The sequence below is a fragment of the Microtus ochrogaster genome, chromosome 2 (genome assembly GCF_000317375.1).
Source record: "Microtus ochrogaster isolate Prairie Vole_2 chromosome 2, MicOch1.0, whole genome shotgun sequence".
Taxonomy (NCBI): Eukaryota; Metazoa; Chordata; class Mammalia; order Rodentia; family Cricetidae; genus Microtus; species Microtus ochrogaster.
In genome coordinates, this window is record NC_022010.1 from 72,135,879 (window position 1) to 72,163,746 (window position 27,868).

A 27,868-nucleotide genomic window follows, 5' to 3' on the forward strand; every position below is an offset into this window, starting at 1 on the left:
ATGCTGTGGACAACCGGGCACAGACCTGCGTGCTGAGACACACTACCTTCACTATGGTGTGCTCCTGCCCCAATGCAGTCTTGTTCTGATCATGAGGAAACTATGATCCCAAGTTGTGGGGCATTCACGGCACCACAGACCTCAAACACAGGGCTGGGGACAAGGATCTGTCCCAGATCAAGGGAAACAAGAGGCACAAAGCTAAAGGCAGCATCCAACCTCTAAATGACTTCCCGTTAAGGTTGCTAACCAGCAACATCTGAGGTCTCTGGACTAAACACTCACTGTTACTTCCTGGACTGCTGTCCTTGCCTTAAGAATGCGCCCAAGAACTCTACAGGGAGTAATGTGGGCAAACGTCTCTCTCGGGAAGATGAAGACGCATCTGCAAAGCAAACATGGCAGTGCGAACTCTGGTCACCCGGGGTGAAGACAATTCCTACATGCCCTTGTCTTAGGGCAACTTCCCTGTAACCTGAAGTGATTTTGAAACCATTAGGAAAAACCCACGAACATTCTTATTTATTCCGTGTTTTACATAAAAGTACCCATGGGTCGGTGTTGACACACAACAGCTAAAGTGGTACCAATACTAGCATGTAGGCATTCGGAAAGCACGCAAGAACCAAGTCGGCAGGGCCTCGGGTGGAGTGAGACACTGAATCTGGGGACAAACATTCACACTGAAAGAGTCACAGAAGAGTAAAGTTTTCATTTTATTCAAAGTTTGTACAGAAGTGCTAACATCTCCATAAAATAATTACTACACTTCAGCTACCGGACAAAATACCACAGAAAGGAACGGACTTTGCAAGGAATATATTCATCTTAAGTTTTCAAATACTTCTGAAGGCTAATGCAGCAGCTGGCAAAATAACACGAGTACACAAAGAACAGAGCTTGCAGTCAGCAACGAAGACTGACGGCTCTTTAGAAGATTGGCGCTTTTTTTTTTGCCATTTAAACAACAGTAACACAACACAGTAAACCAAGATCATACAAGTCTACAATTGTAAAAATCAGTTGTACACAGTATAGGCAAGTTAAAACTGTCACAAGTAACTAACAGCTTTAAATTTACAGTTTAACAGTTTTCTTTTCAAGATGGAAGAAAATTCTGATTTCTCTGAAACTAAAGCCTTACACAATAAAACGGACCTTATTAGTCAAACTTGAAAACAAAAGAGGCTGAGGACAAGAGAGAGTAAACTGGAAATAATTAAAAGCTAACCAATAACAAATTAATGTTCACAAATCCCATTATAGCCATATTTGGTCTACAATACCAGATGAAACGATCCACGCACATAATACACGGCCCAGTGTACTGACGGATCTCTGAGCCCGGAGTGTGGACAAAGCTTCCAGGCAGTACACGGGAAAACATTTCTCAAAGCAGACATCTTTTAAAATGCATTAATACTTACATATCAAAATTCTTTAGATAAAAGCAGCAGTGTTCCGCTGGCATTTGGCTTAGAAATAAAGGAATGAATGAAGCAATTTCACAGAATATTATTAGAAAAAGAATTGCTCTTCTGGAAGAAGACTACTAACTTTTGCACAGCAACTATTTTTGATACCCATTTTGTCAAAAAAGAAAAGCGAAGCGGAAAAGCCGACCAGTTCATATGGTGATTACCAACAGGTCCAGACAAAGAGCGGCGTCCACACAGGGACAGACAAGCCCCTGCTGGGTCTCAACTTGGCAGGTGCTCACAGGCTGAAGCAAGAATGGCAAGGGTAGCAGAGGAACGGCTCCATACCGTCCTCAGACACTAATGCGGTATGCCACTATTTAAAATAATAATAACAATAATAAAGCTTTTACATCTTAATAACCCCACAGAGCAGTCCATGAGCAAAAGACTTGGTGATCTGTTTGCCACTCAACAGTCTGAGTTCTCACAGTGAAATCAGGAAATTATACATATTTACACCATTACTACTTTTCTTTCCATGAAATTATAAATGAAAATCATTTGTGTCAAAGAAATTTTAAAAAGCATTTCAAAAAGTTTTATTAAACTCTCTTAAAAGTACAGAATACAGAGGTCAAAAGTTAACTGCTCTACATAGTCACATATTGCTAGTCAAGGACATTCCTCACAGGCTCTCCCTCAGCCCACCCCCACCAGCACCCTCCCTGCACCTCCAGGTTACCAGTTGTGAAATGTCGCTGTAGGTGCACACGGGAGAAACCCCACCATCCCAGTTCATGGGAACTCTCCTAAGACGTACCACATTAGTCTATGTCATCTACAGTCTTTGTTATACGGTTTCCCTGGGAAGAAAAATACCCAAACAGAGGAGGCGCTCTCTTTCCTCTGACAGCTCTATCTGAAGATGTAGCCATAACTTAGACGGCTCATTTTCATTCTTGGTAACCATGGGACTATCTGGAGGTAAAGCAAACCAGGGGAAAGGGCAATGCTGAGTGGGAGGAAATACATCTTTATTTCTGCATGCACACCCACAGCTTTCCACTCATCTAGTCTTGAGGAGCTAACAGAACACATTAGAAAATTCTCAGTACTATTAGGAAAAGCAATGTCATATAGAGTCTGTCCAGAAATAGTTTGATGTTCGGAACACAGAGATCCAACTCTCTACTAAAAAGTACAGCTAAGCACAGAAAGAAACAAAGCTAACGCCACCTCATGCAAACCTATGCAAGATCAATATAGTATCTGCACAACTGGGTGTGAATTTAGTAACACTTCTTCTAGACAACATTTTAGCATTCAATGACTACGACTCACAAAGCTGTCACCTGCCTGCCCCCCAGAAATCCTACTGTCCCAGTTGAGTTTCAGACTGTGGGTCTGTGTCCACAGATCTCATTTCCCTAAAACCCCAGATATAAGCAGCTGAGAACTCTCCCCATCAGAGCAGCACAAGCAGGGAGAACGTAAGACTCATCTCTCAGGACCAGCTGGACAGCAGTCTCCCTGTCCAGCCTTTCGGTACTGTGGTCGTCCTGACAACCCTGGGGCGCGGCTTGGTGGGCTTATGACGTGCACTTGTGGGTTAGTGAGAATGCTATTAGGTTTGTGCTTTTTACAAGTGGAGACACACACGTGAACAGTGTTGTGCTTTCTATGGACCTTTAGCCTCTCCTTACACATGGAAATATGAGTGCTCAGATGTCCTTAACAAACTATACATGGACATTCTAAAAATGTACTCAGAATCAGAATGTAACTTTAAAGTTTTAATTATAGATGTAAAAGCAAATTAATATGAATAAATAACATTAAGATACAATATATATACTTAAAACTGCCTTGATTCTGTGAACCAAAAACTACATATAAAAGCGTGTAAATGTGTACTTTCTACTAGCAGCTTTCCTCACTAGTTACAATAAAAGCTAAAAGCATAGGAAGCTTATGGCTAAGAAAGGGACAGGAGCAAACTAGCAGATCAACACTGGCAAGCAGAAAGTTACCTACAACCTAAACACAAACCTCAAAATTTGATTATACTGTGGAAAACCTTGTACACTAACAACTGCCATTCCAAGATTTCAGTATGCCCCATCTGTTTCCAATTACACACACAGACATGCACATACGAGATACTAATGACATTCTGCTTTCACACTAATAAACTGAACATTAAATTTGCGTGTGTATTATTTACATATAAATTTATAAAGCCAGCAGCCCTAGGAAAATAGGGCAAATACATCTAATTATGCTGTGGGTATATACTGTCAACTTGTGCTGTCCAGAAAATCTCTAGCAGAGTCTTTAGACATACGCTACCTGGGGGCAAGGGCTGAGGAGGAAGGGCAGGAGGGCAGCATGCCAGACAGAACTCCTCAGCCTTCCTGGGCACACTTAGAGGAATCAGGCCATCCACAGAGCCTGCAGATACATGCTCCTCCAAAGAGTAAAGTGCATGAGATGAGTAATGACACACACTACGTCTTTTCCTTCGTTTCTCAGCAAAGGCTACAGGGCAACAGCCATTGGTTGCTAGGGCAATGGGTGGCTCACACGCAAACTAAACCTTGCCTGTTACAAAGGAGTGTAGACAGAAGCATAAATGGCATCGATTTCACAACATTGTTAAAAGATCAGTCAGTAGTGAGAACTTTAAATGAAAACACATGACTAAGTGTGGGACTTGGCACTAACAATTTTCTTACACAGAACCTCAGCTCACGAGCGGAACAGCTACGGTGTTCAAGACAGTGTGACAGGTGATCTTCACGAGAAGGGTTTTGGTCCCGAGTCATCATTTCTGCACCAGCCTCGGACATAACAGCCCAAGTGTTTCTCTCTGTACCAGCTAATTTCCAACTTTACCACCTCAATGGCAAAACCCAGCCTTTCTGCATCACATGACCCCATCATCTCAAAGGGGCTCCTGCGAGAACTCACTACTGCTTCCTGACTTTAAAAACACTGAAACGCTGGCACTTTCATCACGTCTTAGAAACTGTGCACCAACAGGCCATGCAGACACACGGTTCAACAGGAATGAGCAGTCTCGTGCACACCTAGGGAAGGGTGACACCTATGTGGTCTCCTTCCAATCGTACCTCCCATGAAAGTGTGATATGAGGGGATGAGGCAATCTTAGTACTGTAGTACCAGTCAGACGAGAAGATGCAAGACCTAATCTCTCAATGGGTTAACGACAAGGCTGATTTATATGGTGAAGAAGACTCATCCATAGATTACACTAAATGGCATTCAAAGAGATGAGAAGATCATGCACTTGCGACAGAGAAAGAGTCCCAGTGAAGGAATTTAAGGATTCAGAACCAGCCCCAGACAAGGCTTTTAATTTAACCCCATGCTCAGAGAACCAATTAACTCAGAGATCCATTCTTAACTGAGAGTTTCACAAAGTGAAGGGTATCTGCTAATCTCTTATGGTGACATCTCTAAAGAGGTAAGGACACACAGCCCTGGTCAGCCTCCCTCTGTGTGCAAGATAATGATGGATCCTTGGAGCCAGTGGAAAGGAAGCCCTGGAAATGAGACCCACTGGATCTGAGCCAAGGACACGAGTTATTACTTGATGCTCCTCTAAAAACAAAAGCAATCACTTCCTAGAAAGAACAGCCGGAGGAGAGATCGGCAGGACACAGTCTTCAGAAATGAAAGAGACCTGAAGTCCCACAGCAGAGTCAACAATCCCTCTTCAGGCCACTGCCAGAAGCCCTCTGCTATAGACCCAGACACAAACTGCCTGGGAAGACAAAACACGGAAAAGTTGATCCCACACACCAAGGATAACTATTTCTCACCTGCATCTGTGGACCAACAGCCCCACCTACGTTTTTACTTTTAGCCACATTTTAGTCAGTGTGAATCTTGGTCAATTCAGAACCTCAGCTTGCACAAGCACAGAAATGCATGTGTAACTGTCTGAACAGATCCACACCATCTTTTAGGACTCATATATCCATGGGAAGGATGGATACTTTGCTAGCCTGAAATAACCATCTATCATTCCAAGGTCATTCCAATAACCTATAGACTAAAGCCTGGTCTCCTGGAATGAAGCTGCCTTCCCCAGTTCACACCCTTCTTCAACCACGGCATCCACGTGGGAGGCAGTAAGGAAGACAAGCGGTAGGGACTTCAGAGTCAGTACAGAGATGCTCACACTGGTAAGAATGAACACCTCATGGATATGTTAAGGTATTTCTTATTTATAGATATAGAACTCTAAACCTGACCTACTGCTATTTACACAGACATGTGATGTATTCTATGTATCTTACTATAAGACAACAAAAAGAGGTAAGAAGATCTAACATTCCAAATTATTAGGACTCAACACTAAATAAAGGGGAGAAATTCACATAAACACCTATTCTCTTACGCTGTAAATATGAGGATTGGGAAGGCCACTCAGCCAACATGTTAATTCTTGCTAAGTGCAGAGGGATGTGTTCAAAGGAAATACTAACTCCTACAACTTGATACAAATTCAGGCAACCCGAGATCCTATGAATGTTTTTCATAGCCTAAAAGGTTATCTCAAACGGAAAATTCTTTAAGAGAAGACTGTCACAAACCACGAACAAACCATTCATTCAAATACATGTGGGCAAATTCTGAATCCAGATCTGGAGAACTGCTTTCTCATCTTTCCACGAGGTCCCATGACCTTGGACGCATCACAGCCTCGACCTCCACTCAAGACAAGGAAGCCCTATCTACTTGGTCCCTAGTTACAAACCTCAAAATAGAAATTGAGAGAAAAATTGTACAAGGCACTCTAAGCTCTTCCAAAATACATGCTATTCATACATGAATCACCTTTTCCACCTGCAGGCTCAGTCCATCAGAAACCCTCCTGAAGACAGGAAGACTATATGGACCCAATGAGCCCCAAAGTCAGTGTTGGGCTTCAAGTCCATCATCTGCAAACAAACTGATGCATTACAAAAAAAAAAAAAGTTATCAGGATTGAGCTTTGATTCAAAATCTACAAAATGATCTATAAAAGTAATAATTGTCCTTGAGTACAAGGCTTAATAAATTTGTTATATAATTTAAAAAGTTATTAGATTAAAGAAAGTAGGTATATAGTTAGTGTTCTCCATCTCTCATGGAGAACAGGCAGTGTTGAAGACAGGACTACAGACATCCTTAAGAGTTCTTCTCTAACTCCTTCTGGGCCATCCTCACTAGGTAGAAACAGCCTATAACATAGATCCGCTGCCCATGGATGCTGTGATTGGATAAAGGTAAAGGTCTGTCCTCCCCAAGAGCGCATGACCACGCTGGGCATCCACAGAAACCTTATGCTGATCAACAGCAAGGGTGAGGAGAGCTCTGTGGCGGGTGGCCAGTTTGTAACTACGCATGTGTGCGCTGACACTCGCAGCACGTCTTCAGGAAAAGAACATATAGAGAATGCACTGTGAGTCAGGATTTGATTTTTCCTCTAAACACAATATCAGTGTATCACAGCTAGTCAAGGGCCACAACTCAGCACACAAAAGCTGTGCCCACTTCTGTGGCGACACTGAACGTTTCTCACAAGTGGACCATGGGGAAGGCATCTGGCTGATTAACAAGGAATACTACAAAATAACAAGGAAGCAGCTAGGACACAGGCAGAAGATGATTCAGCATCCTCTTAGCATTACGTTTATCAAGCACTGCATGGTAGTTAATTCTCAAACTATATTTTAAAACACCTTATCTCATCAATAAATGTGGGGATCATCAGCAATACTTACTTCCCCCCTGATTAAAAAAATATATATATACAGACTTGGTAGTCATTCCGTAAGGTTCAGTTTAAGAAAGAAAAACAGAGGGAGGGACCTGAAACAAAGTCTGCCCAAGCCACTAACATTCCACACACAAGGGGTACAAAAATACCTCCAGGAAAACATTCTTCCTTTCTTTTGGCAAGCAGAATCCATGGACTCATGCTAACAAAACCAGCCAGGCAACCAAAGTTGTCCTGAAGTGATCACTATACAACACATTAGACTTTCAGGACATAACTAATCATACATCTCTATGAATTCGATTTTTCAATCATAGCAGGGATTAGAGACAAAAGCTTTACAAATGAGCAGATAGATCTACTTCAGCACAAGGTCTATGAGACTTGGCAATGCAGACAAGACACTTTATCATGGTACTTTAACACAGTTCTGCTCTAAGTGACCTGTGAGAAGAATTGGTCTTTCCTCACTTTGGTATGGAAAACTCTAAAACCACATTTTCTTTTTTTGCACAATTCATTCTGTTTTATTTCATTTAAGTTGAAGATTTATTTCATCCATCTCTAGGAAAATAGTCCTGCAAATAGATGACTTTCTGCTAAGTAAAATTTGGCTAAAACCTTCAGCGTAAACAATGCCTGAGAGATGCAACAGTTACATTTCTGCAGTATTTTCTGAAGTGCCTCACCATGTTCTTAAGTTCATAAGGAGAAATAAACAAACATGAAAATTCCAAGCGAACACACAGCAAAAAGTCCAATATTTAACACGACTTTTACTTGCGGAGACTCTTCTAACATCTGTGAGCAAACGGCCTCCTCATCCATCAAGTCTCTGAGACTTCTCTTGCTAAGGCTTTTACTCTTAAAGCCACAAAACCAGTCTATGAACTTCCAATACCGGCTTCGGCTTTCTGTTTCCTTCTCTCTCTCTTTCTCACCCATGAGAGCTGCTTGCCCATTGGAATAAGCATCTACTGGTGTTTCTGCCTCTGAATGACCCATGGAAGCTACTGGATTACCCTCTTCTCTGCACGTCACCAACAGATTAACATCTTCAGGCTGAAGTTCCTTAATGCTGTCTTCAGACTTCCCATTGGGAATGACATGGTTGATAGCCTCACTATTGTCACTGCTCCGTAGAAAGCTCTTCTCTTGCATTTTGTATGGCTCATCTTTCTGACAGCAGCTCTCCTTTGTTACCAGGGTCTTCTTTGACCAAAAGGTGGTGGTACGAATCTGGTCCTTGGTGGGAGGTGGTGTGAGAAGACTCACAATTACAGTTATGAGTCCTGTGATCCAAAACAATGCTGTAGCCACATACATATAATGGATGTCTTTGATGAAGCCTGGCCTGTTATCAGGTTGGTCACATTCAGGAGCACGGTAGGTAAAAGCCAGTATCAAACGGACAGCTCCAAGAACAAAGCCTGCCATTCCACCATAGAAAGCCCCTTGCTCGTTGCAACGTTTCCAGAAAATTGCCAGAAGGAAGAGGGCTGCCACTGGAGGGGTCAGATAATCTGCCACCTCCTGGATATAAAGGTACATCTGGCCTCCTTGCATCTCCACAATAATTGGCACCCATGCTATGCTGATGACAACCATAAAAGCCACAAATATCCTGCCCACTATCATTAGTTCCCGGGAGCTCGCGCTCTTGCGGATAAGCTTGTACACATCGAGGGTGAATATGGTACTGGCACTGTTAAAGATGGAGTCCAAGTCGCTCATCAGAGCCGCAATCATCACTGCCATCATCAAGCCCCGAAGGCCCACAGGAACCAACTTCATCACCAGGCGTGGGTAGGCAATATTGGAGCACCCAGCTCTGCTTCCACACACTTGCATGCAGTGCTCTGGGTTGATGCAAGCTATGTCATCAACAAACAGTATCCTAGAAATCATTCCTGGGACAACTATGATAAACATTGGTAGAAGCTTCAAGAAGCCAGCCATTAGAGTAGAGCCTTTGGCATGAGCAATGTTTTTGGCTGCTAGAACCCTCTGCACAATGACTTGGTCAGCACACCAGTACCATACCGAGGCTGGGGTCTGCCCAAGAATGAATCCAGGCCATGGAACATCTTCATCTGTTGGATCTCGCAGCATTTTTAGGGCATCCTCCTTAGGGTGGACGTTACATGAATTTGTGTTGGAAAGGTTGTGTGTCAACAAAATGGAAGCAACATTGGGTGAGGCCAACATGTACCTTCTCTTAACTTCCTCAAACCCTCCGATCTTCATCATGCTAATAACCATAAGTGTGAGCGCCCCAATTATCATGAGCAGAGCCTGGAGGGTGTCTGTGTAGATCACTGCAACAAGGCCTCCGGTGACAGTCAGCAGAGCGGTCATGCCAATGAGCAGGATGACAGACACATAAAGGTTCCAACCCAAGGACTCCTGGATAAAGAGGGCACCTGAATACAGATCCACTGAGAGCTTGGTGAAGATATACAGAAGGAGAGACAAGGCCGCAAAATAGACCTGAATCCTATGGCCACCGAATCTCTTGGACAAGTATTCAGGCATAGTGTATACCCCTGACCGGATGTAAATAGGGATGAAAACCCATCCCAGAAGTTGCAAGAGCAGTAAGGCATTGAATTCCCATGCGCCTACTGCAAATCCACTCGCTGCTCCAGATCCTGCCAGCCCAATGAAGTGCTCACTCCCAATATTGCTCACAAACAGAGAGGCACCAATTGCCACCCAGGTCATAGAGCGCCCGGCCAGGAAGTATCCACTCACAGTGCTTCTATTAGATTTCCACATGGCAAAAAAACCAATGCACATGACCAGGACAAAATACAGGGCCACTATGGCAATGTCTGCCGTCTCCAGCACAGCCCTCATTCTGGTAACTTGTGAATAAAATGTCCGAATGAAAGAAGTGTCCAACTTCTTATTTACTTATTAGTAACCCAGCCAAGTCTGTAAAGCACACGTGAACGGGACTACACAGAGCAACACAGCAGTTCAAAGTCTTTGTCCTTTGTTTGCTGTCTTGATGGTGGTGGTTGTAGTAAGCTTGGAAGGAGACAGTTTTAAATTTCCTCCGCTTCTCAATTGGGATTGAGAATTTAGCTCGCACTCTTAGTCCACAAGACCATCAGCATTTACTCAGGTGCTGGAGGAGAAACTCTGAGCTGCAGCTAAGTCTAGTGGAGCCTACTGTACCAACCCTGCAAGGCAGCAAAGACAAAAGACAAAGAGTGAATTAGAGGAGGGGCGCATCAAGCAGTGAGGAAACTTTCAATTGAGCAAACATGGTGCAACATTTGTTATAAAAAAACACTTTTACAATACACTTTAATAACTGCAGCAAAGCACAAACTATTGTCACAGAGGATAGTGATAGCAGCCGTCATTCTGAGCTAAAAACAAAAGGATCATCAGTCGCCTCAGGTCTCAAGGAGCAACTGCCCACCATGTCACAAAACTGTTGCTTGTCTTGCTATAGACACCTTGTCTTGCAGTTGCACCTCAAAACAAGAATCAAGACGTTAAAGTGCCCTACGGGAGAAAGCGAACACTAGATTCCCTTAACAAAGCAGAACAGATCTTCAAATTCTTGCAGTGATGGGGAGAGGAGCTAGCATTATGGCCAGCTAAGTCCTAGATGCAATAGCAGGTACCTGAGACGGTAAAAGTCCCGCTGTAAATGTAGTCACAGGGAACTTAGGATAATACACAGCTGATGAGCAAAAGGAACCCTACACAAACAAACAAACAGCACACAGCTTCCCGGACTCCAGCTGCCCTTGCGCGCACTCTGCTAGGGAGAAAAGAACCCTTCAGCAGGAACAACTTCCTTCTTTCCCCTCCTTCTGCAGGCAATAATCCCCCCCCCCAAAAAAAAAAACCTAAGAAGACAAAAGCATTCCACTCAAGGTTTGATTTTATAGAATATTTTCAGTACTGTAATATGTCTAATTCTTTTTTCCTGTATGAAAAGCAAAGGGAGATTTTTCTGGAAGGATGAATACTTTGATTTCTCTGTCTTCCAAACCCGAACAAAACAGTTAACCATTAAATCATCTTCAATAAATCCATCTGACATTTTTCAGCTCTGAATTAAGATTATTCTGTAAAACACACATTTAAAAATGACTAAAATCAAATGGATAAATCTGATTACTAAAGAAATCCTCAGTCTTCAGTTAATTATAAAAGAAGCTGACAGATCAATAACATTGTTATTATTCAAAATAATACTGCCACATATTAGCGTCTAAGTGCTTCTGCTTATCAGTGAGGAAACTTCAAAATAAGTGATTTTCCATGCTTCAAAAAACTTTTTTTCTGATAAATCTAGGCATTTTCTTTAAATAAACAAACAAACAAACAAAATCAGTAAACTTAGAAGCCATGGAGCCATAAATAAAAATAAGGCCAGTTTTCTCAAAACTGCTTGAACTAAAGCTGCAGTGTTAAAAACTTGATGACTCTCAAAAGGAAAGTCTGCGAGTCATTCCCTAAACAGATCCTACTACACTCCAGCAGGCTGAATCCATACTGTTCCCTAGAGAATGCCGGTTCTATCATTTCCAGCGCTCTTCTAAGTCAAAACACACAATAATTACACCTAACATAAAAAATGAAAATAAAACCACATTAAAATCCTACCTACCTCCTGAAAATCATGTCAGTAACAAGATACTGCCAAAAGCAAATCAAAACAACAAAAAACTCAAGTACAAATTTACATCATTACTTCATACCCGCCAAATCCTGAAGTTGACCATATTTTATGACTGCTTTCTTAATCCTCCAAGTCTTTCAAGTTTAAACCCCCCCCCCAAAAAAAAAACCCTCCAAAATTTGAGTAAGCTCTATAAATATTTCAGTCAGTGGCAGTGGGAAGAGGCTGGTCATGAGGTCCTGCCTTCAGTGGAGACTCTCCTCCGGCCCAAGCAAGACCAGGCGTACTGCTGTCACTCTGACACTCGTCCACCTTCACAGGAGGAAGAGCCTTGCTGGTTCAGGATCTTCAGATAAAGTCTTCTTGGTGGAAGCTTAGCATGTTTTCAGAGCCTTTGTCTATAGGGGGGAGGGTTCAGCTTCTGACCCCTGCTGAGGTAGCAGCTTCTGTGCTCAAGAGTCAAAGCAGACATGTCCTGTCCACCACTAGAAATCAATCTAGGACCAGTGTGGTGTTAAATGTGACTCAGAGCATCAACTAAGCCGTCTTCTGCTTCCAGAGGGGGCTCACCTGGCTCAAAGTCCCATACAGAGCCTGAGTCCTCATTCCTTAGACATGCCTTCATAGCAAATAGCAGATTGGCCAAATTTGAGCTCAGAGCTGTCCAGGCTGGGCACGATGACACACACCTGTAATCCCAGCACTCAGTACACTGAGGCAAAGGACCACTTCAGGTAGTCTCGTCTACCGTAAGACTGTCTCAAGAACCAGAAAGTGTGTTTAACTGTCTTCCCTCTTCATGTCCTTCCAGAGCCACTCCTCAGGGGCCTCACCAGGCCCTGCACTGGCCTGCAGGATGTTTTTAGTTTTTCAACTTAAAATGCATACAGGGATTGATGCTTCCTACAGAACAGAAGGAAAATAATCACAACAGGTCCATTCAGACTGCAGAAAGGTATGAATGTCACAGCAGAATGAGAGTCTGTCACAGTTATCAGAGCCTGGATTCCAGCCTTCCTGCAGGAGACGGAGTTCACGCTTCTTTAAGGGGAGAGGGAATCCCAACAGAATACACGTGAGTTTTGTATATTTCCATGTTTAAAGAGTGAACATTTCTTCACCAGTAGCACCATGAACAACAACAGGCCCAGAGTTCCTTTATTTTAGAATGAATACACATGGAAACACCTCCAGCTAACACGCAACTTCTTAGACTGTGTTCTGTATCCGTAAGTTTTCTTTCACAATTAACATGTTTCCTTGACATGACATTTTTTGAAAAAGAAAAACAATGATTCCCACAACAAGAGTATTTAGAGTACAGAAATGGTCCCCAGGAAAGAGGAACTAACTCAGACTAACATCAAACACAGAGGGTTCTGAAATAGGAATTCCCCACTAAAATCACTGGTAATGTATGACCTTGTTTCACAAGAAATCAGAATGCAGATGCGATGGTCATGCATTTAAATGCATTAGAGCAGAAAGAGAAGGGAAATGCACATGGCGCCACGTCTGGCCAACTAGAGAGAAGACATGAGCCCCAACTGAGATCAACTCGTGAGTCTTCCACTGACGAACATAGAACTAGTCAGACAACCAATTCTCATTTCTACAGTCTAGGGGGAGCATTTTATTTATCTGCCAAACCAGGGAGTGATTCTGCACCAATCTATAATCCAGGAGCAGATCTCTAAAAAGAAGAGTCACCTGACATAGAATCCCAACAGGGAACAAGGAAGAGTCATGGAGCTCAGTGGGGACTCCTGTCATAACTCCATGTTAGATGTGAGCTAACAAAGCACAGACCCGCAGTTCTCAACCTGTCAGTGATGGGTCATATATGAGATATCCTGTATGCCAGATATTTACATTACAATTCATAACAGTAGCAAAATTACAGTTATGAAGCAGCAACAAAAATAATTTTATGGCTGGGGGTCAGCACAACATGAGGAACTGTATCAAAGGGCTGCAGCATTAGGAAGGTTGAGAACCACTGACATAGATTATGTTGACCCTAAAAGTAACCAACTGCACTGTTTTTACCTTGGGCTAAATTCACAAACACTGCACAGGACCTCAGCACTGTCCCTGGGAGGCCTGGCTAGTTAAATCCGTACAATGACAGAAGTGAGAAGTACCATTACCACCTAGGGTCATACAAGAACTCTGAAGGTCTCCTGCATCACAGAACTGTCACATCCAAAGCTTCCTTTGTCTCCATCACAAAGCAACAAACAAGTTAAGCCCAGATGGCATGCATCAGGACAGGGTGTGTGGGTGTAGGTGAGCAGGACAGAGCTGCAGGGACTGCATACAGCACAGCAGCAAATAGTGGCTCTCTGAAGAGCAGCCTGGAAAATCTCACATTCTGATTGCAACAGTATGTCCCTGTGAATATGCAGCCAGCCACTGCTTCGCTCCTAGGGGCATAACAAAGATGGAGAACGTTCCCAACACTGCACACTACCACAGGCTGGTGGCTTGGCTCAATTTATCTCTCCAACCTGAATGGACAGGGAATGATGACACCGGCCTTTTCAAATTTAACTGTCAACTGTGTGCAAGGGAGGTTAGGATCTTCACAAATGTTATTCACACATAAAATGAAAGGACAAAATTAAACAATGTATTGAACATGTAAAATTCACTCGCAAATGTCTTAAAGTGGTTCCCAGCCATCCACCAACTGTCAGTTCCACGCATGCATTACATCACTCACTGGAGGAAAACAGAAGCCCTTCCCTCGACTTCAAGTAAGTATGTGTAGAACAGCAGGCCAGCCTGCCAGAGCAAGGAAACCCTGGACTCCGTCAGGTCCTGAGCACTGAACACCCGTGTCTACAGGCACCAGCAGCTCCAGCACCAATCCACAGCTCCTTCACACTGCTACCTCCATTTCGGAACAGCTTCCACACCGCACTGCTGCTTGTGCTGCTTTCTTTGTGTTTGTTCTTCTCTGATGATTGCTCCCACACATTCCCTAAGCTCACGCTATACAAATACAAGCCTAAGCTTCCTGTGGAAGGCAACGTATTACAAAGAACTTTTATTTTCTCCACTCTTCACTATGACAATCATTAGTGTGAGACACTTATCCCTGAGCCTCCCACACGCTAGCTGAATTACACCCCAGATAAAAACGGTTCCTGCATCAGCACTGACCACACAGCACCATTACAGTTAGTTCATGGAGAAGCCCCTCCACAATCACAGACTCAATCACCCCAGTTTACAGGTAAGAAGACTTAAGAGCTGGGCTACAGCTCAGGGTGCAGCACTTGCCTGGCATGTGCAGGGCTCTGGGGGTTGAGTCCCAGTGATACTAAAGTGATACTAGGATCACTGAAGGACAGGAACACTGTCTCTGGAGTAGATGTTGCACTCTTCGGGAAGATACACACAGAGATAGAGCAGAAATATACACACATCAGGAAAAAACAAGAAAAAAGGAAATGATAACCACAGCCACTTGCACAATAATGCACCTGTGGCAATGAGTCCCTGCTAAGACTCTTGGGGAAGCTGACAGTGAACTTTAAAGTGGATGGCTGCCTGCATGCATTCACTGATGCTCAGTCTATCTCTACAGGACAGTCATCACCAAAACTATGGAAATACTCCACAAAATGCAACCTCAACTACTCATTTTGTTTACACTGTTGTTTTGTTTCTGTTTTTGAAGCCAGGGTTTCTCTGTATAACACTGGGTTTTCCTGGAACTCACTCTGCAGACCAGGCTGGCCTGGAACTCAGAGATCCACCTGCCTCTACCTCCTGAATGCTGGGATTAAAGGCGTGTGCCACCATGCCTGGCTAGGTACTCAAATCTCTCCCACCAGCTTCCAGAAAATATTCAAACTCACAAAACACTGTGCAGAGGATGGCTGCTCTCATTAACAGCATGGTGAGGCCAGAGCGAAGGGTAACCTGTGGAACTTGTTTGAATTCAGACTGGAAGAAACAATTGTAAAGAGACACCACCATGAAGCTGCAGTAGCTATTTCTAAAGAGAAACATGACAATAGTAAAGTCCTCCAGCAGCAACTGATTCAAATACGAAAGCCAGTAGATAACAGGTAAGAACAAGATGTCCAGTTCCAAGTCTGTTCTCCATCATCCCTTATTAGAAGAGAAAAGGAGCTACCATTTACCATGAAGTAATCTAATGCATGTCACCTTAACCCGACAACTGCCTACTCTCCACAACAAAGCACACAGGCACACTCCAAAACAAGGCACTGTCACCGACACCTACTAACATATCAAATCTTCCTCTAATCACAGAGAGAACCACAGAAGACCCCAAAATAATGGAGTCTGCGATGCACGCTGTCATTCCTGGAAAGGACTGTAGACTGCCCAAGGAAACCAAACAATAAAAGCACAACCCTTGATTTAACAGACACATTTCAGTATAAACCAAACGCCAGTGCTTGTACTGCACCGGAGAGGCCGTCACTCCTAACAGCACCATCAAGGTATGCACTACTCAGTGCTGGGTTAAAACAGAAAAAGATGATTTCTAACAATCGGTGATGAATTAAAAACTATGCAACAGGGCTGGAGAGATGGCTCAGTGGTTAAGAGCACTGACTGCTCTTCCAGAGGTCCTGAGTTTAATTCCCAGCAACCACATGGTGGCTCACAGCCATCTATAATGAGACTTGGTGCCCCCTTCTGGCTTGCGGGCATACATGGAAGGAATGCTGTACACATAATAAATAAATATACACAAAAACTACGCACCAGGCTATCAAATGGAGTTCTTGTAACAGTCTGAAATTATAAGGACTAAAGGAAATATAAAACACACTTCAGAAAAGGTAACAATAGAGGAGCTACCCTAAGACTGGGGTTGATGGACCTGTCAGAGCCAGTGATGGCGCTAATGTACACCCAAACCGTCTCACACCTACAGACTACAGGAACACACCTCAAGGCAACATCAGACAGATTATCAATTTAAGAACTGTGGAGATGATGAGGACCCAGCTAAGCCGGAAGCATGCGGGTAGCCCTGGCCAATCCCTGACACCCTGACTTGAGATGTGAAAGCAGTAGACTCCATCATCACTAATTAGATGCCTTATTAGATCACTTATTTTTATGCCCTGCCAACTCTCCCAAGGAAGGCTTTTCTAAGAAGCTGGACCTAGCAGCATAAGCGGCAGTCACCCTATTTAACTGCATATGCGCTAACACAACTTCATCTAGACCTAGTCCCGCTGCAGCCAATGGCCTCAGCCCATCTCACTGAGCTTCCATCCTGCCTGAACATCCTAACTGTAGTGAACCTTGGTGCACTCTGGTCTTTCTCCTGACTAGTTTCCTTATAGCATTAGCTAGCGTGTCTCCTGCTAGAATACCATCAACGCTGAACCTTCATCGCATTAGCCTCTGCATTCCTGAAATAACGCTGGCACTGGCCCCTTCTTCGACACAAGGACTGTAACTACAAGGTGCCCTATTTATTGGATGCAGTCATCAAGGCATGACACCCCACTTCAGACTACCAGCGTACTAGCCTGGCTAAGCCATGTAACACTGGACACTCCTTTTCTCTGCCTATGCAATGTAAATCACACTCATCTTCAAAATGTTGATGAACCCTAAGTGAAGGAAAAACACACAGCATCTGCTTCAGAATCACTAAGACTAGGCAGTACTACGGCTAACACCCACATGACTTAAAGCAGTAAAACTCAGCCAAGTCAGCGTTCACCTTCATGGTGTGTGTATATGTGTGTGTGTGTGTGTGTGTGTGTGTGTGTGTGTGTGTGTGTGTACGAGAAAGAGAGGGAGGGAGGGAGAGAGAGAGAGAGAGAGAGAGAGAGAGAGAGAGAGAGAGAGAGAAGGGGCGGAGAGACAAAGAGTCCGACCTCCTTGGTTCCTGCTCATGTCCCTAGAGAACCTGTTCCTAGCGCACATACGCACGGCTTTTCTGTTCACATCAGACAGATGCTCCTGTAGACCAGTCTCTAGCTCTCCTAAGCCTGTGCCTCCTCTGAAAAACACTTTAGCTGTGTCCTAATTTTCCCTAAAGGGCAGAGAACTCTTTTTCAAGAAAGAAAACTAAGGGCAGGAAGAGAATAACTGAAGAGCATCTGAAGGGAACCCGAGCCAGCACAGCAGGAGCACAGGCCGCTATGAAGGGGGGCGCAGCGGGGCTTTCCTCTCCTCGTCAGCTGAGACAAGAGAAGGGGCTAAAAGTTAGAGAGCATTTCAGAACTGCTTTCCTGTGGATAGCAGAAGACACGAGATCTTGGAAACTCTAGAACAAACTTCCAGTGATTTCATCCTAATCAGATAAAATTTAACAACAACAACAACAAAGATATTAGGAGAAATTCTCAAGTTTTCTTCACTCTTCTTCTCACACCGACTAAATCTGAAAGAAACAAAAGCTTTTTATGTGTATAAAATGGAATCTTGTGAGACAAGAAGTGCCCCAAGGCCTCAGGCTTGGACTGTCCCCATCAGAACCCGGATGACTTACAGTTGTGGTACCACAAACTCCATATAGGTGCTTTCTTGAGACAGCTAACAAAACAGAAGGCAGGCAGTACACCAGTCAAAGAAACACAACAACCTACACTGACCGTTTATTGAACAAGGTCTAGTAATTTAAAGGGCAAACAGAAGCAGAATTTGTGCCAGGCAAACAGCCCCTGGTTAGCTTCTCACTTGCCGTCTGTCTGAAACTCACCTTAAAACAGAAGCAAAATCCCAGTACCCAGTGGATGTTTCATATCTGCAATGTGTATATCAGAGATGAAACCATCTCTGTACTTCTCTGCAGTTCACTGCATGGTACTGCAGAGAACCTGTTCCTAGCCACTGACCACGCTCGGCTCTGTACTCATCACGAGGACAACGTCCTCATGCTCCTAGCCACTGACCACACTCGGCTCTGCACTCCTCCTCACAAGGACAACGTCCTCACGCTCCCAGCCACTGACCATGCTCGGCTCTGCACTCCTCCTCAGGGGACAACGTTCTCACACTGGGCTACACAAACAGTAATCTAGATTCCCAAAGCTGTGGTTGACAAAAATCAAAGAATTTGATGGCCAGAATAGGTGTCAAGAAGAACATTTTTTTTTCAAGTGAAATCTAAATAAAGCCAAAAACAAGAGTTGTTGGTTACGGGGGAAAGCAACCAAGTGTCAGTTCCTGCAGAGTGAGGACTCCAGTGGATACTTCCTTAAGTCTGAGCTTTCAACCGCAATTCCTTCTTATGTTCTCACCCAGGTACCAATCTCTGGGTATCCAAAGAGTAGGTAGATACCCTTAGCAGGGACGCTGTAACCACAGAAGAAATCATTAGGGAAAAGGAGCCAAGCGTGTCAACTGAACCATAGGCCAAAAGATACGTTCAAACACCCGGGCCTCAGGTTTCAAATTTGCAATCTGACGTCAGGTATCTGGAGGGGTAAAGAAGGGACAAAGACAAGAAGAGAAAATTAGTTGTGGTACCAACTTGGTTTCTTCTCTACAGAAATACGAAGCCTAGTCACAAATAAAAACTGAAGTCTCAAGTCCTCATTGTTTCCTAATGCTCTACTCTAGGGTCACAGGTTAACCTACCGACAGCCTCCTAGCACCCTGACCCAGCGTCATTCTCCACACAAAGCAACACCGTACAAGCCCCTAAGAAACTAAGAAAATGGGTGCAAATAGAATAGACCTGATGAGCATGTAACACCAGTCCACGGGAGGCTGAGGCAGAAGCAGGGCCACGAACCAAGGCCAGCCTGGGCTATGGAAGGAGCTCTAAGCCAGCCTGGTTAGCACAGTTGAAACTCTACCTGGAGAGAAGCGGGGGAGGGAGACAAGGAAAAACAAAAAGAACTAAGTATGTTAAAATAATCCAAGAATCAAAACCGAGCTAAGCACAGGGCCATTTCTCACAACTCACGCTGTCAGACCATCCTATGTTTCCTGGAACTCGGAAGCCTCTGCTGGACACTTCAGCCTGAATGGTCACATGATCTAGCAATGAAACTGGGGTGCCACTGTTTTTTAAGAACTGAACATGCTTGGTGTTTGTTGAGTGTAGCTATTGGTCCTATTGGTCCTACTATAAACCAATGACAGACTAACAAGGTGGGCTTTGTCTACATAAATGCTCCAAAAGGCTCAAACCAGCCACTTAAATCCAATATCTAAATCAAAACAACAAAATGAGAGCTCTAACTGATCCAGGCACACCTCAATCAGCCCACAGGGCAACACTTTAAAAATCTGATTTCCTACATAAGCTGGGTTTCTGTAAGGAAGCAAGAGAGAAAAGAGCTGATGCGCCCAGACTCCCAAGTGGAGTGCCAGACTGCAGTGAGCAGCACCAGCATCTCTACTCCAGACACTGCCTGAGAAGAGCTGCATCTCAGTCTCAGGTGTCGATACAATAAGCATCGTCAGTTTACCTTACAAAGCATCACAAGTAAACGGAACAACAGACGAGTCCGGGGAGCTCCTCTAGAGGTGTACTGGACACCTACTTCCCACTCCACCTTCAAAGGCCTTCTAAAAAAGGTCACTCTCACCAAGATGAGAAAGTGGGGGTCTGAAGTAGTTGAACACCCTAGAAGTGCGAGCTAGGATCTAAAACAAATTCTATCTACCTTTAAAGGACCTTATAGGTCTTCCCACCGCCAATTCTTACTGATTCTACCACAGCAACCATATCTTTACTTGGGACCTTCCGCTCTTCCGTTCATTTAGAAAAGAAAAGCCTGGTTTTGCACATATTGAAGCAGAGCTCTTCTCATATCCATCTCATCTAATCATAAGCCATCCCCACAGCCCTGAGATGCTTTAGTACATGAACTCTGTGCATTTGTCAACCTAACGTGGGACCAGAGCCCTTAGAGAATGGTGCTGATGATCCAGTTCCCCCGCGACAGTCTCTCTGTGCCAGCTGTGCCGCATCTACAAGGCACATCTAGCATCATTACGGCAATCTACGCACAGATGCACAGACGCGGAGACCACGACACTCTGGGGCACTCCTTCTTCTATAGCCAGGATTTTAGCCACTCATCTTGTATCAAGACATTCCAGAGATCCCAACTTGGATTTCAGAGTCAAGTTTACCTTCATTTGGTCAATTTATATGATAAGCAAATTACTATAAAAAGAAGGTTTTCTGCCATAAAATCATCTTAGAAACCAGTGGAACTTCTGGGCAGGAAAGCTCCTCTGACTTGACAGCAAACCTCCTGGCACAGGGGGTCACCATGCTATAGTCTCTTAAAACTACAGACAGCAATGACCCTGAAAGGCATCTGGCGAACCGGTTATGCTCACAGCACAGGACCACAGGGACAACACACCTGACCAAAGAGAGCTGCAATCTAGCACAGGAGGTAAGGCTCATTCACCAACTTGCTGTGTGAGAAAGACACATACCATGGTGAGTGCTCACAATGGCAACACTGCTATCTGTCTACATTATTAACAGTGGAAGGAAGGCCTTGATACCTGCTTAAGGTAGCAAGCGAGCTGAAAAGATCTTGAAGGCTTTCATGGAAGCAGCGTGGTTTTATGGAAAGGGAAGGTCCTCTCGACAGAGAGGCAATGAGATGCATGCACCAAGGAAACAAAAGGCAGCTGCAGATCCAGGGATCCACAGCTCTGCCACTCAGCATCTGGAATGGAGAACACAGGCAGTGAGGACGTTAGAAAAAAGTAGGCTGGAATTATACCAGAGCCCCCATGACGTCACATGGTGACATCTCTGACTTCTGAGAAGAGTGTGCCCTGACTCAGCAAGCTTTCACAGTATCAACTGGTGTGAAAATCAGATATCCAATGCCACACAATGCTACTTCCTTATTAAAATTCATCTCAGGTTTGTAAAGTGTTCCGAGAACGAACACCCTTGCACTCCAACAGTGTATTTACAAGTACTAACTCATCTCCTCAGTGACATGAGAAGCCACCAACAAATTTCAAGAATCCCAGGGTGCTCATCTGAGGCTGGAAGCACACGCGACTGAGACTACAGAAGGGAAGGTTTTGATCCCAGGCCACAGAACAAAGAAGTTAGAAAGCAACTAACAGGCGATTCTGGGAACCACAATCCACTAAGTGAACCACACTGAGTCTGAAATGCCAAGGTGGTATCTAAGCGTCTATGACAAGCAGAGGGAAAGCCAGTTGGGGGCTTGATTCAAAAACCACACATCACCTAAATGATCAAAGGTGTAATTATGTAAATGAGGAAGTATCAAAGAAGAAAAGTCAGAAAACAGCACCACAGAAAGCCACAGGATGACAAACTCCACAGGATCATACTTCAATACAAGCTCGCTGACAGACTGTGATATCTGGACTTTTCTCAATCCCATAGACCCATAAACTATAGCTCATTTTTTCAACTAGTAAATGTAAAACCCTTTCTTAGAACACTGCCCATAAAAGGGTAAGTAGTGGGGGAAATAGTCTGTCAGTCTCTACTTTTACAGTAACATAAGGACAAGAGGGACAGATTAATTGTCCAGCAGTTTCTCTTTTATGCAAACTGACAACTTATCAGGCATTTATTTAATTCCTTAAGTTTGATTTTCTTAAACAAAAACAATTACATGTGTTGACAACAAATCTCATGGTTTCATAATATGGCCTTCTTAGCTGAAATATTAAAAGGAGGTTCCCTTTTCTCTTGCATATATAAACTCATGAGAATACATAAACAAAATCTACTATAAAACCAGTGACTAAGTTAACTAGGAAAAATCTGACCATTAAACCAACTGCCAAAGCCTTTAGCCATATGAATAATCATGACAGACTTCTCCCCTCCACCCTTCCTTCCACTGTCACGTTCAGCCAAACCAGATAAACCAACTAAATCTGAGAAGCACGGCAACAGTACTTACTACATGGAAGGTGTTCTTCACAAATCGTCTCTCACTATGTGACATTTTAAGGAGATTCTCTAGTGATAAGATTTAGTAGAAAATCTCTAGTGAGCATTAGTGTGAGTGCGGGAGTCCAGTGGGGTAGAAAGTGAGCATCTGACAGGACTGTCAGATATACAAACCATGTCTGACAGGGAAGGACTCCTCACCCACAGCTCAGGGCAGAGGAGGCCTCCTCCTTCTGTCCCCTGTGGCTGCAGCGAACTGGAACCCAAGAACTTAAATGCCAAATCAAAGCAGAGCACTGCTCACAGAGTGTTTGAAAATGTACAGCTTCTAGCACAGCGCCAAGACAGGGTATTAGAGACCCAAGCTAAGCTGATATGGCTGGGCCCAAAGACAAAGAAACGACTGACATGCTCACCTGACAGCCGGGCACTTCCACCCCACCTCTGCACCGACTAACAACAGAAACCTCGCCGTGTCCTGAAAGCAAATGCTGTCAGGCCAGCCAGGCTACGGTGGCCAGGTCGGCCAGCCCACCTATGAGTTCTGAAAGGCCCATAGGAGGCTACCGATCCTAGCATTCCTTCCCAAATATCCCAAATAGTCATAGCTTCGGAACTCCACAAAACTTTGGTCAGGCTGTCCTACCAAAAAGGCCCAGGTGAAAGAAACTGTGAGAACCTCTTCCGCTCTGAACTTAGGAAATCAGTGTCCTCTGCATCTTAAAGAGTTCATTCTGACAGTCTTCTATATCTAACGCCACAGGATACCCAGAACCACAACCTACACACTAAGTGAGTTACTGAAAACAGAATCTGCTTGTCCCTGAAGTTAACATCGGGGAGCATGAACACGATGTCTTCATGAGATAAGTACCTATTTTACCCCCATGTAGTATGTCTGCTGCTCTTCTGAAACAGTTCCTTATGCATTCCAGGCAGGCCTCCCACTCACTACGCAGGATCCTGTCTCCACTACCCAAGTGTTGTGATGACAGACATGTACCACCGCACCATTCAATCCCTATTTCTAAAATTCTGTATATATAGAAGGAACATAAATGCTATTTTATTGTACATCCATTCATCTAGTACTTCAACTAGTCATTATTTAAATATTCATATGGTTTAAACTCACCTAACAATTCTTGAGTAATGATGGCATGATTACCAGAAAAGCATTTCCCCAGGGCTGTCACAAATCTATCCCTTCTGTGACCCATCTTCTGACCTAACAACGTGTTTCTGAACCATGTGACCAAAGAATATCTACATACCACACAGATTTTTCTTCTAAAAATAGCCTCTTCTACATCCATTCCAGGTTTTAAAAAACATAAACAAAGGCCTACAAAGAATTTCGGGGCTGGAATGTGGCTTTGTCAGCTGGTGTCCACAACTATCTTTCACCTACCTGAAGTAACTACAAAGTGAAGGTGAGCAGCTCTCTTCCCAGACAACACACACCACAGCTCAGCCCCACCCGAATCCACCTGACCGGTCCTCTGCAGATGGGGAGCGGAACACCCACTGCCCCATAGGTGATCCTTGTGAACCGCGAAGCTGGGAGCTGCAGCTTGTCCCTCTGCAGCTGTGTCCTTCCAGAAGCTCCAGGAAGCCTGGGGTAGGAGGGCTTCCCAAGCCCACAGCAGGTCTCTTCTATGAGACCATCCAAGGCTGTTCTCAACAACGACTTCTCAGATGGCCTGGTCAGCACCTCCAATCACCTATCACTGTGCTACATTCAGATGGGAGCCACATTTTTACCTTGTTTTTAGGCTACAGAATACAGAAATCACAACTTTTTACTACACTAAAATCCAAGCCCAACAATCTTGAGGATGGTGGTCTGCACACAGAAACACACAAACTTGGAAATGCAACAAACACAGGGCTCATAATAATCAGCCCCAACTACGAAGTGAGGTGATGGCCCCTGAAATCGCACAGGCAGCCCACTGAAGAGGCACTGTGGGGGTCAGCATGTATCTTCCAACTCTGAAAGTGCAGCTGCCGAACAACCTCAAAGGGAAGAGAAATTACAACTGTTTTGTAGGCAAAGAAGAAACACAAGCACAACTCTGGGAGACAAAGGCTGGAAACCAGTCTCTAACTCCCCTTCCTGTTGCCAGGCTTAACCCTCTCGGGTCAAAGAACACAAACTGCTTGGAGGACAGAAGGGAGGGAATCCAGCGTGCAGTTCAGAACTAAGGGTTCAGGGCTCCTGCTGCAGCAGCAACTGCCCAAGGTTGGAACCGTGGCTCTGGTATTACATATTAAACAAGCGTTTTCTCCTTTATACCCCCAACATCCTGTTAGAATTCAGCTTTCTAAAACTGAGAACAAACAAAACTGTCTAAAACCTGCACATCTTTGTTAATTGTTTACAAAGTCAGAATAAAAAAAACCGAGATTTGTTAGCTTATCTGGGCTAGAGATCTCAACACTGTTGGGTTTAAGAACTGTTGCTGGCGCCTTCTCTATCCCATGGTCCCTCTTACCCAGGGAGTGTCTAAACATCTACTTTCTAAGCCAAGATTTTTGAGCAGGTTATTTTAATCAAATTACACACAACTTCTGACCTAGAGCGAAAACACATATCTATATGGTAAAATACATTTAGCAGGCAAGCACGCTAAGCAAGGGTGTATGCTTTCACTCAAAGGATTACAAAATTACGTCTCTACCCTACCTCTTTAGAGATCCCCTGCTTGTGTCCTTACCCCTGCCTAAGACAAGACGAAAAGGAATTTTGGTGGTCACATTCTTCAGTCTCTGACACCATCTAAAAAGTGTGAAAGGAGGCCAGAAACTATCTCCACTTAATCAGAAACGGTCCCTTCTAACACTGTACCCACTACCACCCACCCCCGTTATTCCCATCCTCTTAGAGCTGTACAATCCAAAGGGGAAGGAAGGTAGAGAAAGTGTACTACCAAGAGGTGAAACAACACAAAATTCTCCCAGAGCTGGGGAGCAAGGCAGCTTGGGCACACCATGGCATTCTGACTAGACCTCAGGACCATCAGGTGGCTGGAGTGTCCCTTCCCAGGCAACCTTGTGTAAGGCATACCTAACATCTCTTCATGATCTATGGCAATTAAGTCGTTCAGAGCCTTCGCTCAGGATCCCTGGATTAGCATATGCAAACTGAAGTGACTACTTGAAATTGACCCAAAGCCCACACGCCCGGTGCTGAAGAAGGCTGCTTCCAAAGTACAAGCAAGGCACAACGATGCTTTTGTTTTGTTTTAAATTATACCTGCTGGGGAAGGAGAGAGCATAAAAGCACACTACGTTACCGAATTCTCTCAGCAGAATGGGGGTGTCAGCGACGACTGAGGAGAGCCTGACTCAGAACAGAGGACCAGAGGACGAAGATAGCTGCCTCCGCCGACCCCAGTCCGTGACCCGGCTCCTGGTGGCTTATCATCCCTCCAGACCTGAAAGTCCCTACCTCAAGATCAATCAAAAGCTGGGGGTTGAAGGTGGGGGAGAACATGTCTTCGGAAGGCGCAAGCAAGGCCACCGTTGAATGAAAGAAAACTGGGCTAAGGGTACCAGGTGCAGGATTTTCGCTGAAGTCAGAAAAAGAGAGGTCAAAAGGATTTTTTTTTTTAAAGTGTGACAGCGGGGACAAGCGTCTGGGGTACACAGTCGGCACCGACAGGCTTTGGAGGAAGGTTGTATTGATCACTGACGCTGAGGACAGGCAGTAGGGACGAGCGGCCGGCGGGGACCACGAGCAGCTTCTCGACGCGTGGGAGTAGAGCGGGGCCGGCCTCGGCTCTCTCGCGTGTCCTTCCGCGGTCCTTCCACCAGACTCTGGAGGGCCGGGGTCCGAGGCCAGCCTCGGCCCCTGCGTACATGGCACACCCCCCTCCCGCGACCGCGCACACGCGCGGGCACACACTCCCCTCCCCCGCCTCCCGCGAGCACCCGGCCGCGCCGAGCGCCCGACCCATGCGCGCCCCCTCGGCGCACCCGGCCTCCCGTAGACCGATGGCGCGAGGGGGCCCGCCCGGTGTCCAGATGGCCGGGGACGCGGGGCTGGGAGGCCTAGAGGCGGCGGGGCGGGCCCGCGCGGGAACCGGTCTGAGGGAAGGTCACTTACCCGCCGCATGGCTTTCAGAATCAAAGCCAACTCGTAGCGGGGCATGGCCCGGGATCGCGGCGCCGAGTCGAGGCTAGCCGGGGTGCCCGGACTCCGAGGGCGGGGACGCGGGGCGCAGAGCGGCGAGGGGAATGAGGGAGGACGGGCCGGTGAGCTCCCGGGCAGCGAAAGCACCGTGCGACCGCGCGAGCCAGGCTTAAAGACTCTGGCAGCTGCGCAGACGGGACGCCCCGCCCACCTGGGGCCCCGCCCGCCAGGCCCCGCCCCGCCCCTCCGGGCGCCCGCGGCTGCGCCTCCGCTCGAGCTCAGGGATAGTCTCTCTGTCCCCTATCCTGCGGGCTGCGGACACGGTCTGCAGCAACCTGTGGGAGGCCGCATCCTCGCTCGACACGCACCCGTTCCCCGCCTCCTCCGCTCCTACCAACCTTGGTCTCTGGAACCCGGTGGAACTTTCTAGGCCTTCCTCCGCTGGGCGCTAGGCGAGCGTGTGCGCGTGCGCCGCGGTGCGGTCTGGCTGGGTGGTGTGCGCCCCTCGCCTGCGTCCCCAGGGAGCAAGGCGGGGTGCTAACGAGTGCCTGATGCACCAAGCCGCAAAGAAACAAGCCTGGAACCAAAGAGCTAATATGGGCTTTTGCTGTGTACGCCTGGCCTGACCCAAAAGCAGGCTAATGATTCAACTCTAGTCAATTATTCTTTAAAGGATATCCCTGCTTTCAGGTAAAGGATCCTGAGAGTTCCCTATAGGGTACCAGAGTGAGGAGGGGCGTCATAGAGGGTCAGGTCCAGCACTCCCCAACACACACACACCAGAGAGCTCAGGACTCCCCTCCCTTTTGCCACTAGAGTGAGGTGCTGTTTTCTCAGCTCTGCTCCAAGGGCGCTGCTCCAGCTGCAGATCCCGTGCCCTGGTCCCAGCTTACCCCACTGAAAGGGTCTCTAACTGAAATGTTCTCTTAAGTTTAAAGTGCTCTAACAACTGGTAGTAATTTATTGCGCGCTTAAGGTCTGTATCAGGCAC

General features: G+C 45.4%; 2 protein-coding genes across 4 annotated transcripts in view; both read right to left on the minus strand.

The window, feature by feature from the left end:
* Positions 1-27,053, minus strand: part of Mrps6 (mitochondrial ribosomal protein S6) — a 51,900-nt gene extending 24,847 nt beyond the window's left edge. The window contains exon 1 of the mRNA XM_013352731.2: positions 26,851-27,053. Coding sequence (XP_013208185.1) covers positions 26,851-26,895 — 45 coding nt within the window. The 5' untranslated portion in view covers positions 26,896-27,053. The remainder of the gene's footprint in view (positions 1-26,850) is intronic.
* On the minus strand, positions 698-27,317 carry Slc5a3 (solute carrier family 5 member 3). Of its 3 annotated transcripts, XM_026786582.1 has the most exons (3): positions 26,039-26,653; positions 21,350-21,516; positions 698-10,400 (listed from the first exon to the last, which is right to left on the minus strand). In XM_026786582.1, the coding sequence occupies exon 3, from the start codon at positions 10,069-10,071 to the stop codon at positions 7,915-7,917; it is 2,157 nt and encodes a 718-aa protein (XP_026642383.1). In that variant the 5' UTR covers positions 10,072-10,400; positions 21,350-21,516; positions 26,039-26,653; the 3' UTR covers positions 698-7,914. The 3 variants fall into 3 exon arrangements, with proteins under 3 accessions (XP_026642383.1, XP_026642384.1, XP_005345246.1); XM_026786583.1 differs by lacking the exons at positions 21,350-21,516; positions 26,039-26,653 and adding an exon at positions 27,276-27,317; XM_005345189.3 differs by lacking the exons at positions 21,350-21,516; positions 26,039-26,653 and adding an exon at positions 26,851-26,927 and having other exon boundaries at positions 957-10,400.
* Positions 27,318-27,868: the final 551 nt, after the last annotated feature.

Bases quoted from the DNA above. Each gene is read 5' to 3' on its own strand.
- Slc5a3 (XM_026786583.1), bottom strand. From the start codon at position 10,071: ATGAGGGCTGTGCTGGAGACGGCAGACATTGCCATAGTGGCCCTGTAT.